The 20030-nt window shown below is 32.7% G+C and overlaps 1 protein-coding gene across 1 annotated transcript in view; it reads right to left on the reverse strand.

The window, feature by feature from the left end:
• Positions 1-315: 315 nt before the first annotated feature.
• Positions 316-20030, reverse strand: part of LOC146994923 (uncharacterized) — a 236454-nt gene continuing 216739 nt past the window's right edge. Inside the window, exon 3 of the mRNA XM_085825095.1 lies at positions 316-892. Within this exon, the coding sequence (XP_085681221.1) occupies positions 316-807 (492 nt within the window). The 5' untranslated portion in view covers positions 808-892. The remainder of the gene's footprint in view (positions 893-20030) is intronic.

Raw genomic sequence — 20030 nt, forward strand, 5'->3', positions numbered from 1 at the left:
TTGCTTCTTTTCTAGTTTCTGTTGCTTCTCCAGTTTTTGTTTGTTTTTCAGTTCTTCCTTTTTTTCCAGTTTTTGCTTCTTTTTCTGCTTTTTCAGTTCTTCTTTGTTTTTTAGTTTTTGCATTTTTTCCAGTTCCTTCTGCCTTTTCAGTTCTTCTTTGTTCACTTGTTTTTGCATCTCTTCTAGTAGTTTCTCCATTTTCAGTTCTTCTTTCTTTTTTAGTTTTTGTATCTCTTCCAGTTTTTTCTTGTTTTTCAGTTCTTCTTACTTTTCTAGTTTTTGAATCCATTCCAGTGTTTGCTTCTTTTTCAGTTCTTACTTCTTTTCTAGTTTCTGTTGCTTCTCCAGTTTTTGTTTGTTTTTCAGTTCTTCCTTCTTTTCCAGTTTTTGCTTCTTTTTCTGCTCTTGTTTCATTTTCAGTTCTTGCTTCTTTTCAATTTTTTGCTTCGCTTCCTGCTCTTGCTTCGTTTTCAGTTCTTGCTTCTTTTCCAGTTCTTGTATCTTCTCCGGTTCTTGCTTCTTTTCTAGTTTTTGTATCTTTTCCAGCTTTTGCTTCTTTTTCATTTCTTGCTTCTTTTCTAGTTTTTGTGTCAATTCCAGTTTTTTCTTGTTTTTCAGTTCTTGCTTCTTTTCCAGTTTCTCCTTCTTTTCCAGTTTCTCCTTCTTTTCCGGTTCTTCCTTTTTATTCAGTTCTTGTTTCTTTTCCAGTTCTTGCTTCTTTTCCAGTTTCTCCTTCTTTTGCAGTTTCTCCTTCTTTTCCGGTTCTTCCTTTTTATTCAGTTCTTGTTTCTTTTCCAGTTCTTGCATCTTTTCCGGTTCTCGCTTCTTTTCTAGTTCTCTCTCGGTTTCCAGTTTTTGCTCCTTTTCATGATCACAAGGAGGGTTTTCCAATCTACAAAATAATCAGTATATATTTATTTCAGTAGTAAAAAAGTGAAAGTAATGCAACGACGATCACGTTTAACATGTACAACACTTTAATATTTAGATACTATATAACACTTTGGGCTCAGTTTCATAGGGAAAAATCTCCCCGTAGATTTATTGCCTGACAGAATATTTTTCTACAAAGGGCGAATTGGTTGTTTTCGTTATAAGGACCTAAAGCCAAGCAGAGAAGTTAAAGAATTTGGCGTGATTTGTATGCAATAAGCGACCACCATGAATCTCACGTAGAGTGTGATAATTTGCAAAGTTTCAGTGCCTTACTTTTCCTTACTTAATTTTTACATAAGTTGTAATAATAATAATAGTAATAATAAACAGGTGGCTTAAAAACAGAGCGAAACAATGGGGAAAATTGCAAAATAGGAGAAAAAAAGGAAACTGAAATCAAAAATGAAACAACTACAAAAAAAAAAGGATGGAAAAAGCATCTTAGAAGATATACACGTAACGTTCTTTCTGAATCAGAAAAACCTGTATTTAAACGAGTATAAGTTTGAGAGCTTTAGATTCATTTAGGTTTTGAATCAATTACTATTTCTTACGCTTGCTAGATATTTTAAATTTCTTCAATTTTTGTATAATTTACTTACGTATTTTGTATTTTAACCTTTTCTTATTATTATCCCAGTAGAGGTAACCTTACACATCATTACATTATCTCCGAGTTTCCTCATTTAAGTCATCTTTCTCTCAGAAGAATCCCTTTGCATCGCTGGCTGCACAGGTTTCAAATTTTCTCTTGTTATTCCAAATTCGGAAAATATTGCTGGTCTATTTCGTCGTCCAGCAGAGCAGCACTAGGAGTTTTGCCACCATTCGTTTTCAATTGAAAATTTTATTCTCATTCTTCAGTTACATTCTTTAAGTTTTAATTATTTATACAGGAAGAAAGAAAGAAATCAAACACAGTAAAACAAATTAGGAAAAGAAATATCTGTTTTCTCCTATATTTATTGTTCCCTGTAATTTCTTTTGCCTGTTCCATTAAATTTATTGAAGGAAAATTTGCTAAGTTTTTCAAAATGTATTTCCTAAATCCTTATGCGAATTAAGCCTTTCTGAGCGTTTCGGCTAATGGCCGAAATCACTTTAATGGCTTTCACAATGTAATGTTTGAATATTGACTGCTGCCTATACTGAAATATTTTCTCCATTGTCCTCGAAAAAAGAAGTATTAAAGTTCCAGGAGATTTTACAATGAAGGACACACATTTCTTATTTGAAGGGCAAGAGGAAAAAAAAAGATATTTTCGGATGGGAATATGTAGCATTGTAAACACCGTGTTTGTAAATTTCATCATATAGTAGCAACACTTGAGTCATAAGTAATTATGCACATATATGAGAGAGACGACATCGAGGAAAAATGAAATGTCAAAACAGGGCCGAAACAACTTTCCTGGCCGGTACAAACAACACAAAACACAAGAAAGAACGGACACCAATTATGCTTAGCACAAGAGAAATTAAAAAATAGGAACAAAATTAGACACTTATGGACCTCAAAGAAGGTGTTCGAAATTACGACCTGCACCCTGATGCAGGTATCACATCTCTCGCACATCGACCATAAGATGTTCTGGAAAATACTGTGCATCCTCAGGACTTTCCCAGCAGCTGCCACGATATGTGCCACAAGTTCCTGTTGGACTTCTAACAGGGGTTTCGTGCACGAATGTGTTGAATTACCCCGAGCGGAAGTGATAATGCAAGTGAGGTCTCGTGATCTTGCTGAACAATGCACTGGACTACCCCTACCAAACCCATGTTTAGGATACTTTCCTAAGGAACTTTCGAATACTTTCTTTGATGACAATCCAATGTTTTTGTTCTTATTTCTTAGTTTTCGCTGCGCTAAGAATAATAAAGAAATATCTTTACACTGTTCGTACCCTATTTTTCTTGTGTTGTCTCTCGTCACTATAGCGCCAGGAAAGCGTTTCCGACCATGCATTGCAATAAACGATTATATATATATATAATTTATTTCCTAAACAATATTGATTAATTGATTATATTATCTCCTATGTTTAATTAAAGTAGAATTATTTTAAAAGAGTGAATCCATACTGGTAAGTTATATTTCGAAATATGTTTTGAAGTAATTTGAAAGCAAAATGTTAATAATGTTTTTGGTTAATAATGTTAATAATGTTTAGCAAAATGCAAAATGTTAATAATGGGGACTAGAGTTAAATCATCATGAAGAATAAAATTTCAATTGTAAAAGGAAAATTAAAACCATGTAATCATTGTCATTGATCGGAAATTAATTGACTTTTCAATGGGAACAAACCAACTCCCATTCAACGAACAATAATTGATAAAAATACGTAAATACGAAGGTGTTTCGTCTTTACTCGAGTTATAAGTTAAAGCCGAACCGGCAATTCTAGTCAGGCCAAATATCTCCGCGAATAGAAGGGATTATGATCCAATGCTTATACTCAAAGAACTTATTCTTATGAAGCAATTTAGTCAATTCAATTTGGAGTAAAAAGCAAAATCTGTAGAGAAATTCGATATAACCCGAGTAACCGTCCCCGACACCTTCATGTTTATGCATTTGAGTTCTATATTATTTTTAAAAATTAAACATTGGAAATTCAATTTGGAGTAAAAAGCAAAATCTGTAGAGAAAGCCGATATAACCCGAGTAACCGTCCCCGACTCCTTCATGTTTATGCTTTTGAGTTCTATATTATTTGTAAAAATTAAACATTGGAAATTGTTATTATGAAATCGAATTCAAAGTAAAGTTGAAATAAACATAGAAGATTACAAAATAAGATAAATAATGCAAAGTTTGTAAAAACAAATCAAAGACAATATAAAGTAATATAAAAAAATGTAAAAAATAATATATAATAAGAACAGTGAATGTACATGAAGATATAAAGGCCAGAAAAGGTATTAAGTAACTTACATTCTTTCTAGTGGGGGAGTTGGCAAAGTATTCTCTTCATGTCTGACTCATAAGTGTTGGGTGTCCGAAAATTCTTAGCGGCAGTGGGGGCTTTGAATAATATCAGTCGGTAAGACTTGGGTGAAGTAATTTATGGTAGTGGGTTGGACTCTGAATTCTTGAGGGATGTATTATGTGGAGTTCTTATTTGAGGGAGAATGTCTGTTAAGATTTTTTTGAAAATACTAGTGAATGGAAATTAATTAATTTCTGGCTAATTGTCGTGTCGCAATGATTAAGAATTTAAGAAAGGAAAAAAGGAATTTTTCACTGTCCAAGAGCTATTAGACAGACTAAAGTCATGAAATAGGCCCATTTTTTTAGTAACAGTATAGTAACAGCATGAGTCTGAAGACAATTAGGTTTTTACAATATATACAATTGAGTAATTACACTATATACAAATCCTTCAACTGATAGTCATCCAACTTATACCGCCTTCTCAGGTTTAGGAACAAATTATCATATCCCTATCAGTTACATGATTTAGGGTGAGTATTTAACGCCTGCTCTTTTAAGGCAATGGTTGATAAATTGAATGGGTATTAGATTATTTTTGAGAATTTTAATAAGGAGCAAAATTTCGCGTTGTAAATCTATTGTATCTGTCCATATAATTTTAATTCGTTGTATTTGATTAATTATAGTATTGTTAATTACTTTTTTGGATATGTTGGAGTTCCAATTTATTAATTTGTTAGTACTGAAATTGAAGTTTCTTGTTTTGTCAAAAAGTAAAATTTTTTTGTAGTTAATGATTTGAAGATCTAGAAAGTCTATGCTATTTTGTGAATTATTAGTTTTATTAAGTGTAAGACAATTCGGATAAATCTCGGAGTGTTCAATTTTATCAAAATTATTAATTGTAATAAGGTCATCAATATATCTGTAGGTGTGTTTGTAGTAATTTAACTCTTGTGGTTGTAGATTTTTTGGAAGTTAAAGTCTTTGACAAATAAAAAGATATTACAGATCGAGGTGCTGGAATGTAAGCCCATTGGCAATCCTCTGACTTGTTTAAAAATTTGATTTTGAAACTTGATGTAGTTATGAAAAAGTGTGCATTTTAGGTAGGTTTCCCATTTGTCAAGAGTCATGATATTGAGCATATCAGGGAAGAGTTTAGTTAGATCAAGTAGACTGGTATAGATTTCTTCTAGAGGAAGTGAGGTATATAAGTTTTCAAAGTCATAGCAATTAATGTTTTGGATGTTAATGGTTTGAATAGTATTAATGACAGGAGTGTTATTATGAATGATCCAGGATTGTTATGATTAGTGTTACAATCATTGAAAATAAATTTACAGATTTTATTAAGTTGAATTGAAAAATAATAGTCTACATTTTTCTTGTAATTTATTAGTTCCATTAGCAATAAATCTGAATTTTAATTGTGTTTTATGGAATTTGGGAATCGCATAAAGATTAGTAAATCTGTTGTAGTTTGCATTGAAAGTAATATTGAGTTTCTTATGAAAAGTTTTAAACCTGTTTATTATAGATGTTTCTGTAAGGTTGGCTAATTGATAAGTAGTCGCGTTGAGAAGTTCTTTATGAATAATTTCTGCGTAGAATTGTTTTCATATAATGCTAAAGTTATTAGTTGTTTAACTATTTTTGTAATAGTAAAGAGCTGTTTTAATTTTTTAATATCTGATGTAAGTTGCGACCAATTCAGTGTACTTTTAAACTTGAGGTGACTGATTTCGGTGGATATGCGTTGAAGAATTTTGGCTTTCCATTTTTATAAGGTATCTATGGGTAAATTCAGTTGATAGCTTGCTTTAACTATAACTTTGTTGATGTTGTTTTCGAAAGTCTTGTAACAGAAATTTGTAGTCATGTTTCTGACTGGTCTAAATTTTGTACCATAACTCATTAGTGTTTTAAGTTGATGGTTCTGTATGATATTCAGGTTGCCAGTAATTATGCGCTCGTGATGAGAATCCACGTAATTGCTGTAAATTGGTGTCTTACAATGTCATTCTGCTGTTTCATCTATTTCATGGTGGTTAGTCAGCAATTTGCTTAAGGTCCTTTGATATTTAAATGCAACCATAGTTAATGTATCAACTGCGGGGAAGTAATCTTTACAATCTCTGATGATTCTTGAGAAATGAATATTGTCAAACTGCGGATGTAGAAAATTGACTTTAAAACAAATTTTGCGTTGAGTGAGACTATTAGAGAGTCCGAAAAAACTAAAATCGAGAATCATGTCTTTAATGATTTGTGTGTCGTCGTAGCTTTATTGAATGAATTTTTTTAGTTTGATAAGGAATTTATTAGTACAGGAGTGTAACAGTTAAGAGGTTTCTTGGGAAAGTTGTCTGAGTCAAAGAAACATTTCAATTGTTTTTTCAATGCAAATGTATCCAAAGTGGATAAAAATCTCGCATTATTTTTTATTTTGCTTCCTCTTATTCCTCTCTGCGTTTTGTTGCTGTAGTGCTTAAATTGGCTGAAAATAGACTTCTTAGAAGTATCTCTATGACTATGTATATAAGTGTTAAGTCCATATGGATAAAGTGAACGTTGTTTTAGTATATAGAGAGATTCCTGAAAAATTCGTGTTTTGTGATTGGGTATTATATCTAGTATCTGAAGTTGAATAGAGTTGAAGTCATGGTGTTTAAAGTGCTCTAATTCTGCTGTATTGAGTTGTGATGGTGTACTTATTTTAATGCTATTTTTTGTGCGTTGAATGTTTTGATTTAAGCTCTATGGTTATTGATTCGAAAGTTAAGATTGTTTTTAGTCTGTCCTATATATTTTATATGTCAAGTGCCGCATGTAATCATGTAAATACAGTTAAATGTTTTTCATAAAAATTGTATTTTGGGTTTATCTGTAGCAGGCATGGCGTTAAATTTTCAAGTTTTTCATCTAGTGGAATGACATTAAATGATTTCAATTTCAGATAAACTAGCAAGATATAAAAGTAAGGAGGCTGCTAACCTTCAATACAGTAAAGTTTTTGTATAAGAACTTTATAAAACTTAAAAATTAAAATATTAAGAAAGAAGAATGGTGGTAATATATAAAGTGGGTACATTAGGCAAGCGATAAATAGCGCTAATAGCTGCTATTTAGCATATCCAATGTTGTATGATCTTAAATTCATTAAGTGCGAAAAGAAGTTACAATTACTTGCGCAATTGCTGCAAAGTTAGTTAATAATAATTTATTTCCTAAACAATATTGATTAATTGATTATATTATCTCCTAAGTTTAATTAAAGTAGAATTATTTTAAAAGAGTGAATCCATACTGGTAAGTTATATTTCGAAAGATGTTTTGAAGTAATTTGAAACCAAAATGTTAATAATGTTTTAACGGGGACTAGAGTTAAATCATCATGAAGAATAAAATTTCAATTGTAAAAGAAAATCATATATATATATATATATATATATATATATAAAATCTTTATATATATATATATATATATATATATATATGTTACCGTGAAAGACCGAAATTGGAGAATGTCGACTTTCACCGGAGAATGTCAACATTCACCAAATACGTCGGTGAAAGATCGAATATTGCATTACATTCTTGTACATTCGGACCCTCACCGGTGTATGTCGACACTCACGGATGTGTTCTTGTGTAGGTTGAAAAGAGAGGAGTATATGTACACGCTGTCATTGCAAAAGGAAGTGTTCCACAAATATATGCTGTTGTAAAAGCAAGGGCCTCTTGTGCAATTGAAAGTGTCATAAGAGTTTAAGTTTTTGCAATAAATAAGATTTGAATCACGTAATTTTGTAAGTTTTAAACTTCTATTATTTTCCTTTCGCATTTTGAATGTACAGTGTGTTTTAAGTTCTTATATTCTTAAGTTCTTAATTTAAGTGCGTTTTTTCGTGACCGAATTACGGAGAAAATATAATATTCTTATGTGTTCAACATTCACCATTAGTAGATGGTGAATGTTGACATTTACCGGTGTAAGTCAGAAATAAGAGTATTTGGAAAATATTTCGGACATACAACAAGCGACTATGTGAATGTTGACATTCACCGGTGAAAGTCGACATTCTCCAGATTTCGGCGTTTCACCATAACATATATACGATAAACGTATATATATAGATATATATGTATATGTGTGTGTGTGTGAATTAATGTTAGGAATTGTGATCGCACATATTGATCTATAATACAGAGCAAATTTGGCAGATGAATAATATAAAATATTCAGATTTATTTCAATTCATATTTGCGGCTCCAATTCATTTGAAATTCTAAACCTACCTATTTCCAGAATATTTATATTTCTCATATTGTTGGAATAGGAAGAAAGTAGCACGACGTCGTGTCAGCGGTGACAGAGATAGAAAAAAATGTGCATAGTTCGACAACATTGTGGCTTAGTAAGAGAAATATTTGATTCAGGAAATTTAAATTCCCACTTAGCTAGGTCATCATCTTTATGTAAATCATGTGATGGGGATATATATATCTACATAAATATATTTTAATTAATTAATTTTTATTTTTTAATTTTCTATTAATTCAAAATTATTTAATATTATATATTAAAAAAATAATTACAATGAAAAGTTGGAATCTGGAAATTTTTATTATGTTTGATGAGTACATTCTCAAAACTCGAGCTAAATAATATTCTAAATCTCTGTAAATCTAGAAATATATAGTCTAACAGAAACAGATGAAGAGAACAATTTATATTAGATTTGTTCCGAATAGAGTATAGGATGGATTTCAGTGTTTACGTAATTTGTTTTACATACATATATATTATTATTTATAAACATAAAGTCCTTTTTGTCTTTGTTACTCTAATTATATCAACTATTTGACATTCAACAACTAACTTCATAACAACTTCTCATTCACAAATTTTACAAACTGGCCGTTTAAACACGTGTATTTTGTATATTAGCTTTCTGTTTAGATATTTCATTAGTTAATGCAATAACGTTTCCTCATAATCAAAAGGTATGACAATAAATTTGAATTCTTCACAATAGGATTTTCCATCTTAAACATTTATAATATATTTTTGTAATGAAGGATTGAAAAAAACATTAAGCATTATAAATCTGAAAACGTATTATTTTCCAGACCAGCGTTTTTGTCAAAAAATTATTAAAGGTATAATTAAACTGGACCTGAAACATTATGTTTTGTTTTATTATTTTTTCCGAAAAGACTTACGTTTCCGACACGTATTGCAATCTTAAACATTGGGGATCCAATTCTTCTAGTAGTTGATCGCTGAAGTATAATCCTGCTTCTCCTTCTTCTTCTTCAAATATACGTCGATAATTATTTGCGCTGAAATATTTTTATTTTATTAAATATATATGTTCATATGTTTGAATTCATTAATTTAATAAATGATTACTTATACGTTTTTTGTCAAAAGTAGTAAGTTACAGTTTGCGAGCATTTTTACAGATTGTCAAAGATTTTTAAACGCTCAATGTTCCACGAAGAAAATATCTTTACTTATTCAAAATCTTTTAAAAACAATAAATATGGAAATGAATATTCCTCTTATTAGCCTAAATTCCATTATGAGAATATACAGGTATAATAGGAAATGAAGCTGCTGGCACCAACAGCTCAGGATGCCATATTAAAAGGTCTGATTGACATCTATCATCTCAAATCAAACCATGCAATCAGGAAAAAATTTTCCAAACACGTTTTAATAAAATAACAAACAGGATGGGACGAGACAGATACAAGAAGATTGCTCGACGGTTACCTCCCGCAAGTATCCCTATAAAGAATAAATTTTTTTCTCCAATTAGATTGGCAACAAGTCATGGAAAGTTCCCATTTTATTACCAGAGATTCTTAAGAAGCACGTAAAATGCGAGCGCGAAAAACCTGCAAATCTAGCAAAATTTAAGCTTTATAAATGGCACACTTTCTTACTTTCCCTTCTTAGAAAAGATAACCAGGATTTGCATCAAAAATTCCAGAGAAACGTTTTTCTACAATATGAAGTATGTGTCTGCACTTCAACAATTTATGAAATATATTATTGAAAGTGAAGGAACCGTGATTATAAGTATCTAGTAATATTACAAAAGTGAATAAGCATATATTTAAGAACAAGAAAATTTTTTAAACGGTGGCTTCCGTTGACCATGCTGATGAAATTTCCAGTCGAGCTCAATTAATCAATATTTGGGATCTCAACCTGATGGCTGCGTATGCTGAGTCGATGACTGATCATTCATTTGGACAATTTCCGCACAGGATTAAAAATTGCCTTCCTACAGACTTCTTCACTTAACGGGCCATGCGTTCAAAACACAGATTTACACGTTAACTGAAATGTATAAAAAAATTAGCGAAAACAAAAAAAGTATTTAAACGCACAATATCTCTTCGGATCTTCCTATGTTCCTGATTATTACATCTGCTGAAAACAATTTAATACGTTTAAATGCAATTACATTTCATTGAAGTGATCTATTAATTGCTTAACAATTTTCTGCTGTTGACTTCAATAAATTTATGATGTTTGGTATTTCATTTGTTTCCAGCAACACCTAGTCTCCTTTGCAAAGAAAATTAATATTAACTTTTGTAATTAAGAAATGATTTAGATGAAAAATTAAATTGGACTGGAGGTAATGTCTCGGTTGTTTTCGTTAAAAAAAGTTGGTGCTTTCTTAATTCAAAAAATATCTCCATATATATACATAACATACATGTAATTAATTTACACACTTAAAAAAAGTATTCTTCACATGGTATCTTCAAATGGGTAGATACGATAGCTGAAAAACAAGTGTCGGACTAAAGCGGAGCTGCAAAGAGCGATTTGTTGTACTGATACTTCCGTTTATATAATTCTTGTTATTCGATGCATGTAGTTTTGTTGAAATTCGTGTTACAAATTGCTTTATTCTCTGATGTAAAAGGAATTATCCCAAATTTTATTTAGAAGATTTAAATAACGGTTTTGATCACAATACGCGGCAGTTACTAGAAAAATATCTGGATCAGTGACTATTTGACGTCATTTAAAACGCTTAATTACAGGGCCGTAGTACAATTCACAACCGGCCCCAACCCCACGGGTATAGCGATATACAATAGTGACGTGATCGAAGATTCTTTGGAAATAATCGCTGTCATCGAATGACATGCATATTCTATTTAAGTAATCATAGTCATCAGCTTTTAATATTCGTTGTAAATAATCATTGTCATCGAATAATCATTGTAAAGAATCATTCTCATCGGATAATCATCGAAAATAATCTTTGTCGTTACATAAAGGGGCATAGTAGCTGATGTATAAAGATTTGTACTCAAATTCTCATCAAAACAATCGAATATGTATTGCAATTTATCATATGATCATTATTAACAGCAATGATTCTTAAATGTCTTCGACCTACGGCTCCTAATGACGCCGAGGAAAACTTGCGCAAATGTGACAAAAAGAATATTTAAAAATACAATAAAAGCTTGAAAGGTAATAAAAATGCCCGAATTTAATTTCCTTTTATTTAAATGAAGCTTAATGTTTTGAAGGAATTTGAATATTGTACACACGAATCAACAATATAAATATCTGTGGATTTTTGCCTCCTTGTTTTTTAATTCGTAACATCATATCTCCGGAACGGGGAGTTTGAGTTTGGAAGGAGGTACCCCCGGATTTCAAAACTTCTTGGTAAAACTTTCCGACTATTGTTATCTTCCTACGACTATCACTCGAGATATTATATAAAATTTCGGAAAACGGTAATTTTTCGTATTTATTTTTCCAAGTAGCCGAAGTCTAGCGCACTGGACATCAAAATGCTTTACTTGGAAAAATGTTGGCCGTTCTTACTTTCAAATCGTAGAGTTTGTTTAAGAGATATTTTTAAGTTAAAAAAAATATGAAATAAATAGTATTGCCAAACGTGAAACTTATTGTTATTATTATTTACGGTCATATTCTGAAGTTGAAGAAAGCACGTGATTCCATATAACGTCATTGTATGTCGAAAATCTTTCGTTAATATCAGTATTTTAAATGAATAGCTGTTTTTGGCAACTTTTATGTTTCACCTTTGGATACGTGACACGATATGCTATCGCTACGTTAATTCCTTTATTGAGATTTTGAAAATTTGTTATATTGAAATAAATTTAAATCATAACCTCCAATGTATTACCTGAAGGGTCAAAGGTCTTTGTTTCCTGAGTTGGCAAGAAAAATGTATTTACGAATCGCTGGTTGCTTGGAAAGAATGAATACATTTTCTTCATAATGAAATGTTTCTATGCATTTTATGCTATTCTAAATTTATTTATAAAAATTTAATTTCTTTTATTGTATACTTACTTTCTGAGTAGAAGTTTAAACATCTGTAGATATTTAACGTATTTTAGATGCAATGTTACTTTACTACAGTTAAATAAATTTTTTTTCCAATTTACTAAAATGTCTGAACGCAAGAAGAGAGCACAAATGGTACAGCGAGCTACAGAAAAATGAAGTAAAAAACACTAGGAGACTCAACAGGCAAGTACAATAAAATTTGCGAGCTTCAAAAATGAATGAAGACACAACTAGAAACTCAGCAGGCAAGCATAGTGACAAGACAGCTTACTCATTCAAGAAACTGAAGAAGAAACGAATAGGAGTTCCAGCAGACAAGCAGCAACTCAAGAAACTTCGCGTGCTCAAACTGTATCAGAAACTAGTAGAAAACACAAAAGACATTCAGAAAACCAAGAAACACTGCGTGCTCCGGAAAGGGAAGCAGAAGGGAAACGGAGGCCCATTAGGCAAGTGGAACGTCAACAGACCATGCGCGATGAATAGAAGTAGTAGCAAGTAAACGAAGGATACAAGACTCTCCGCGTCAGCGTCAGATTCGACAGGAAATAACAGAACAGCTCAAGAACCTATATAAACAACTCAAGACGCTGCAGTTTACGGACAATTTTTGTTCGAAGTGGCAGAGCGTATACGAGGGAACAAGCTTCTCATGAACGCATCAAGACATACACGTAGTACTCTTCACAATGCAGGAAGTTTACTTTGAGCAACACACTGTATACATAGAGCTCGTAGACATATATAGTAAAGATTTTGCTTTGGCAACAGCCCTCTAGTAAAATGTATGAAGTTTATATTAGCATCTCACAATACCTGAACGAAATTTTTCTATTTACTTCTTCATTTACAATTTTCTGAAATTTTTTATCAGTAATCCTGTCTATATAATATAGATATCAAAATCAGAAAAATTTAATTAATTATCTTTAAATGTATCTAAGTAATGAATACTTCGCCCCTGTTCATACCGAAACAACATGATGTAATTGTAGATAGCTAGAAAGTAAAATGTATTCAGCAGGCTGTGCAGCAAGCGACATCTATAAATGGTGATAAAACAATAATGTTATATAATGTTATATACTGGCAGAGTTTTAAATTAAGAACATATACATCAGTGTTTTAATAATAAGAATTTTGCATCAAATTGCAAAACAAATATCTTAACTTCTGTCTTTTCATGCATAAGAGTTCAGCATTCGGAAAATTATATTTTCGTAAATGGTTTAGCAAAAATAACGAAAATTATTGCCCTGAGAAATGGATATGCTTGGTATGAATCCGAATTACGCCAAGACTACCCGTCAACGGTTGTTTTGAACACGCCCTTAATGAATATATATAACCCTTAACAAACGTAAAGTGAGTGAATCTACTATCCGAGTGTGTCTTTATATCTTGAGTATTTAAGAAATGCATTTATCTATCTGGATAAAGCTAACGCTATTGCCTGAATAACAACGTTTATTTAACACTTGATATTACCAACTTCATATATATCTTGAAATAAAACATAAATTTCCTAATCAGATACTACCAATTGCAGAAAAAATACAAAAATAATGGAATTTCTAATAACACTACAAGTAACATACCGAGGAATAAATTGCGCAGCAAAACTGATGCAATCTACAATATGTATACCAAAAAATTTATGTACCGCAATAGAAATGCAAAAGAATGAGAAATGAAACTATCATGAGATTTATAATGAAAAATTTACCATAAACTATTGATATATGTTAATAAATATATGCTTTTAATACTATTCATTTAAATATGCTGAAACTTTCATAATATTCATTACTTACGAACGCTTTTTCATCCATCGAAACATAGCACAAGCCATTCTCAATTCAGTGCTGGTGCACGTCAATAAAATAAGGATAAATCCAAATTTTTACAAAAAATCAATCGCCTTGACTCGTTTCTCAGAAAACGTATGTCTACAAATGCAGTATTAATATATCACATCAATATAATTCGGGATCATAAAATCTCCAAACAACGCATTAAACGCAAAAAATCGCATTAAGGCAGAATGAAGAATTTTCACTCTTACAATGGCTTTTACAACAATATACAATAGAATCTAATTTCTAAACTAAGTGTTCATTGTTACACCATATTTAATTTTTGGGGAATCTTTCATGGTTGTTCAGTAATTCTAACTGTTAACTGGTATAAAAAGAATTATGATTTCATATATATGCACAGACTTATATATGTATTATATTAACACGTATCTGTAGTAACATACATCATCTTATATTATATGTATTCGCATAATTCTAAATTAATTATACTAGTCAACATAATTTGTATATTGATAGCAGCACAGTTTTAAAATTATTTATTACTATCTGCTTGCTAACGATTATATAATTACGCACAGTGGTACCTCGACATACGTGTTTAATTCGTTTCGTAACTTTGCTCGTATGTCAAATTGCTCGTATCTCAAAGCAATTTTCCACATTGAAATTAATCGAAATCCCATTAATCCGTTCCAGATCCCAAAACACGACCTCAGTTGTTTGTTAAGTGTTTTTAAGTAAGAATCAAAAACAAGAAGAAACATTTATTTATAAATAACAAATACATATTCTATAAAAACATAATTAAAAGAAAAAGTGAAGTGCCTACGGAAGAGCTTAATTTTTATCACTGGTCTTCGCTTTTTTCGTCATGATCTGCTTATTTCCACCCGCAGATCATTTAAAAAAACTTTCCAAGGAGGTTTGTTTCTTCTTCCGTGTCAAGGATGCACGGCTAGTTGCAACGTTTTCGCGGTGATTTTTATCCACGAACTCTACAACTTTCTCCCACATTCCCAAGACCTGTTTTATATCTCTTGTAGCGATAACCTCCTCCACCTCTGGCTCCTCTTCAAAACTAATTTTTCGTTAACACAACGTATGCTGCTGCAAATACAGATCGTGTAACTCCTCAGTTGTCAGCTCCTGAGACTGTTGTTCGACGAGTTCGTTCACATCTCTCCCATCCACCTCCAGACTCATGGATTTTCCCAGAGAAACAAGCTCCTCTACCTATGCGACTTTGGGTTCCAATCCTTCGAAGGCCCTTTCAGCAACAGCCTCAGACCACAGCTTCTTCCGTGCAGAGGTTAAGGTCCTCGTTGTAACACCCAGCCAGGCCTGATCAATAATTCCTAGGCATATGACGATCTTAAAGTGGCCTTTCCAGAACTCTCGAAGGGTAAGGTTTGTGTTCTCCGTCACCTCAAAGCAGCCCCAAAAAATGTGCTTGGTGTACAATTTCTTAAAATTAGAAATCACCTGCTGATCCATCGTCTGCAGGATAGGAGTGGTGTTGGGTGGTAGGTAGGGAACTTTTATATACTTGAACTATTAGAGTAAATCAACTTCGTGATTTGGTGGGTGAGTAGGGGCATTGTCGAGGAAGAGAAGGGCTTGCATGGGTAGGTTGTTTTTCTGTGGGTATTTTTTAACAGAAGGGCCAAACACCAGGTTTATCCACTTCACAAAGAATTTCCTGGTGACCCAAGCCTTCGGATTTGTCATCCACATACCTGGCAGATTTTCTTTTGAAATATTATATGACTTAAAGACTCTGGGATTTTCCGAATGGTATACTAGCAGAGGCTTGATTTTACAGTCGCCAATCTCATTGGCGCAAATTACTAGAGTTAATCTATCCTTCATGGGTTTGTGACCTGGCATCGTCTTCTGCTCTGCCGTTATGTAAGTTCTATTCGCCATCCTTTTCTAGAAAAATACTGTATCGTCACAGTTAAAGACTTGCTGGCGGGATGTATGCTTTGGCTAGTATCAGTTCGGAAAACATTTTGATGTGAACCTCAGCTGCCTTCACATCGGAACTTGCTGCCTCACCATGTCTGAGGACGGAGTGAATGCCGGTCCTTTTCCTAAAGATGTCAAGCCAGCCCTACTGGATTTAAACAAGTCTTCCGATTCCTCATTTTTAGAAGTGTGTGGGATCTTCTTTAGCAAATAACCGTAAATTGCTCGTGCCTTCTCACATATGAAGCTTTATGTTAAGGTTCCTCCTTGAAGCTGCTCCTCTCTCACCCACCCCATCAGTAGTTTCTCCATCTATTCACGGAGAGAGGTCCAGAGTTTAGACATTATTTTATCGGCCTTAGATGGCGTTATACCCTTTATCAACTCCTTTTTTTTAAGCACAGTACATATCATTGATGTGCTACGACCGTACATCATCGCCAAGTCAATTACTCGCACACCTTGCTCATGGTTTTCTATGATTTCACGCTGTAATTGAATAGACATCATCTTATTCTTTGTACCCATGGTTATAAAAATAAATATGATAATGTTTTCTAAATGTACAAAAAGCAAAAAGCGCCAACCCAGCTTATCAAATATGCTTCCAAAACGAGGGAAACAAGCACACAGACTGAGATCTTGTCTGAGGTGGGAGAAACTGTTAGACGCTGCATCTAAATATAAATAACCATCGTCTTCACTGCCGAAACCCTCTAAACTATTCTATAAATCACTATCATATCAGCTATAAAATCGTCATTAGCCAAATCTATATCATCATCAAAATCATCTAAATATTCCTCACCACACAAAACACATCATGATTTTAAACCATCGTATCTCTATCACCATCGTCAGAATAAAATAAACCACCATCACACAAATCACATCATCATTCCATACTAATCAATCGAAACTATATATCATATACACCATCATCATTGAAGTCGTCAAATAATAAAATCACCTGAATACAAAGTACTATCACCTAAAGTTTTATTACCATCATACTCATTTAATCACATTCTTCATCACTATAACATATAATCACGATAACTTAAATAAAAAATCATCAGCAGTTAGTATAAATCCTCATCCTTAAAATACCAGCTAAATTATTTAAATCATCATCATTTAAATCAAGATTTTTTTGGTGTTTCGCTAGTATAACATCAAAACGAACCAGTTTCATTTAGGTACAGACATGTACAGGTAAAAGTGTTGGAGCTTCATTAAAGATTGCACAGGTATACATCCCAATAACTAACCGAATACAGCACGGAGGGAAGGCCAGAAGAGGAAGAATCCTACTGGTAGTTCTTTAAAGAGAGATTTAGAAGTTAGTTTTTAAGTGAAGAGGACAAAAAGGGAGAACGGGTTATAGAAGAAATGAAGAAATCTAGAAAAAGGTTCATTAGAAAGTAGTAATAATATTGTAGTGGCTAAATCAATTATTAGCCCACCGGATGAGTCCAGATCTCGAAACTTTGTGCTGCTGGGAAAGGAGGGAAATCTAATAAAACAAGTTTTATATCAAGCTTGTACAGAATACCAGCAGCTTAGCTGCCAGCCTTCGTCTGGCTTTTAAATGTACCGGGAAAATGGCTGAAAGAAACACCAATTTTTAAACTTGAAAACAGCGTAGAATTTTACTCTGCAGAACGACTTCATAAAAAAAAAGTTATTACGTATAACAAAATTACCATGAAATAAGCAATATCCCTTAATACAAATATTAATGATCTTAATAAATAAATTAACCAACTTCCCTTTGCAAAATCTTAAGAACTCAAATGGTATAAAGGAGGTTAAGAACTTTGTTTCCTAAAAAAATCACTCAAAACTTTTCAGTATCTTAAAATCAGTGAAATGAGCAACAAAGAACACAAAAGAATACAAAAAACAAAAAAATTCTGGAAAGCAAAGTATAATTAATGATAATGCAAAGTATAATTAATGATATCCCTTGTAATGTTGCGCGCTTCCAACCTGCACGCAACAATAGTGGTGACTGCTAACAACTGGAAAGTAGACAAATTCTTGAGAAGGGTTTAAATCCCTTTTTATTCAACTTTAGAAATTACAAATGCGTGCTCTTGACGCTCGCAAACTACGCCGACCCGGCGGTAAAATAAAAATAAAAAACTAAAAAAAGAATAATAACATGTGACTAACTACGAGGCTCTCTATACGTAACTAACCTCACCGCGTTCTAAGATACCGCTGATAATTCAGCAAACTTCTGAATATTACGTTGAAAAATTAACAACAAGAACTTAAACGCGTGGTTCTTCAATTTCTAACTAACCACCTCCACGCTCGTGCAGCAAGAAACACACTTTCGAACTCGTTTCCCTTCTATTTAACTCAGATTACTTCCGCTGACAATTTGAATCCTTTGCGCGTTCTACTAAAATTTACATACTCTGGCATTGGCAATTCCAGGGGAAAGTAAGGCTTAACAGGAAAGATAGTTTACACTTAAAATAAATATTAGTTAAAATAAATATAAACCCTACATTTCCCGCTGCCAGAATTTGGAAAACTTGGAAGCAGGTCCTAGAAACGACCTATTGGAAAGTTTCCACAATTCTGATCTAAATTTTAAGAGCCTCGTTGACATAAAAAAAATCTGTTATCTCACAAAAGGTAGAACAAATTTCTGTAGATACTTATTTAATTCTCTCTTCTTACAGCAACCTTTCCCGGACTTCAGCAATCAATCTGTTCTCTTCCTTCCAGTATCTGGAAGGAATAAGTATCAGTATCTTTCTAAATACATTATAATTTACACTTTCTTGACACTGAATAAGTTTTTGTTTTTGAACGATTTATTTTCCTTAGTTACTGCTTAATTCACATTCATTCAAGTATTCAAACATGAATTTAACTTTACCCTGGCTCTCCACCATGTGAGGAGTCAAACGGGAATATTCGTGTTTTAGTATTGCAACACTTCTCCTAACCACAATGATTTGTTAGAATTCAACGACCAAATAGACACACCTTACTCGACATTATACAAGTCGATGAGCTACTTTAACATTCTTAAAATTCAAGTGTAGGTGGAGAACATTACAAAACACATTCATTCTAAATTCCCCCTCATTTATCTATAGACATGCAGGCTTTCGCTCTAAAGCATGATTTTATCTACAGTTTAATAATTAAATTTGAATTCATTGCTTTTGAGCATTTACTTTTAGCATCTAAAATTTTATGCTTCTAGACTAAATTCTACTTTTACATAACTTTCAAGCATTTACGTATATTTACAAAATTCTAATACATATGATTTTTACAATTTACCATAAAATGAATAAGAGAAAAATAAATTTTTACTTTACTCATTCTTCGCCAAGCTGGAGGCACTGAAACTAAAGTTGTTATTAATACAAGAATACGAAGTTATTTTTATCTTCGGCCAAATTTTGGCTTTAACATAAAAGAATTAGTCTTTCGACCAACAGAAACTGCTTGTTCCTAGATTTTATACTTAAAGAAAATAATACTTTTGCCTTAGCTAAATAAAGTAAAATAAAAGTAAATCTCAACCGAGACACATTGACTTTCGTCAAAACATAGAACTTTGTATTTACGCATAACATTTCGGAACAAAAGAAAAAAAATGTTATAGAAGATTTTAACTTATCTTTGAGTTTTCGATGATTGTAACTCCGACATTCTCTTCTGGCAGAACTGCTCCCATGTTATAGATTTCATTGACGTCAGTCGTCTCCTTAGGGTCCTTCGAGTGTCGTCCACGTTGCTTCTTCTTTTTCGCCCTCTGCATGCTGGCCTCTTGGAGTGGTAGTCGTCGGGTTGCTGTCTTTTCCGTTTTGCCCCTGGACGGCTGGTCTTGGCGTCCTCCGGTCTTGAATCGTGCTTGGATTTCTTCTGTTGGTGGTGGTCTTTTCGTTCCTTCTGCTGTCTTTTCGTCCTCGGGAACGGCGGCCTTGTTTGCACCTGACTCTCTGGCCCTGGAAGCGTT

This window comes from Stegodyphus dumicola, chromosome 10, assembly GCF_044657685.1.
Source record: "Stegodyphus dumicola isolate Sdum_Otavi_A_Nest chromosome 10, ASM4465768v1".
Classification (NCBI taxonomy): Eukaryota; Metazoa; Arthropoda; class Arachnida; order Araneae; family Eresidae; genus Stegodyphus; species Stegodyphus dumicola.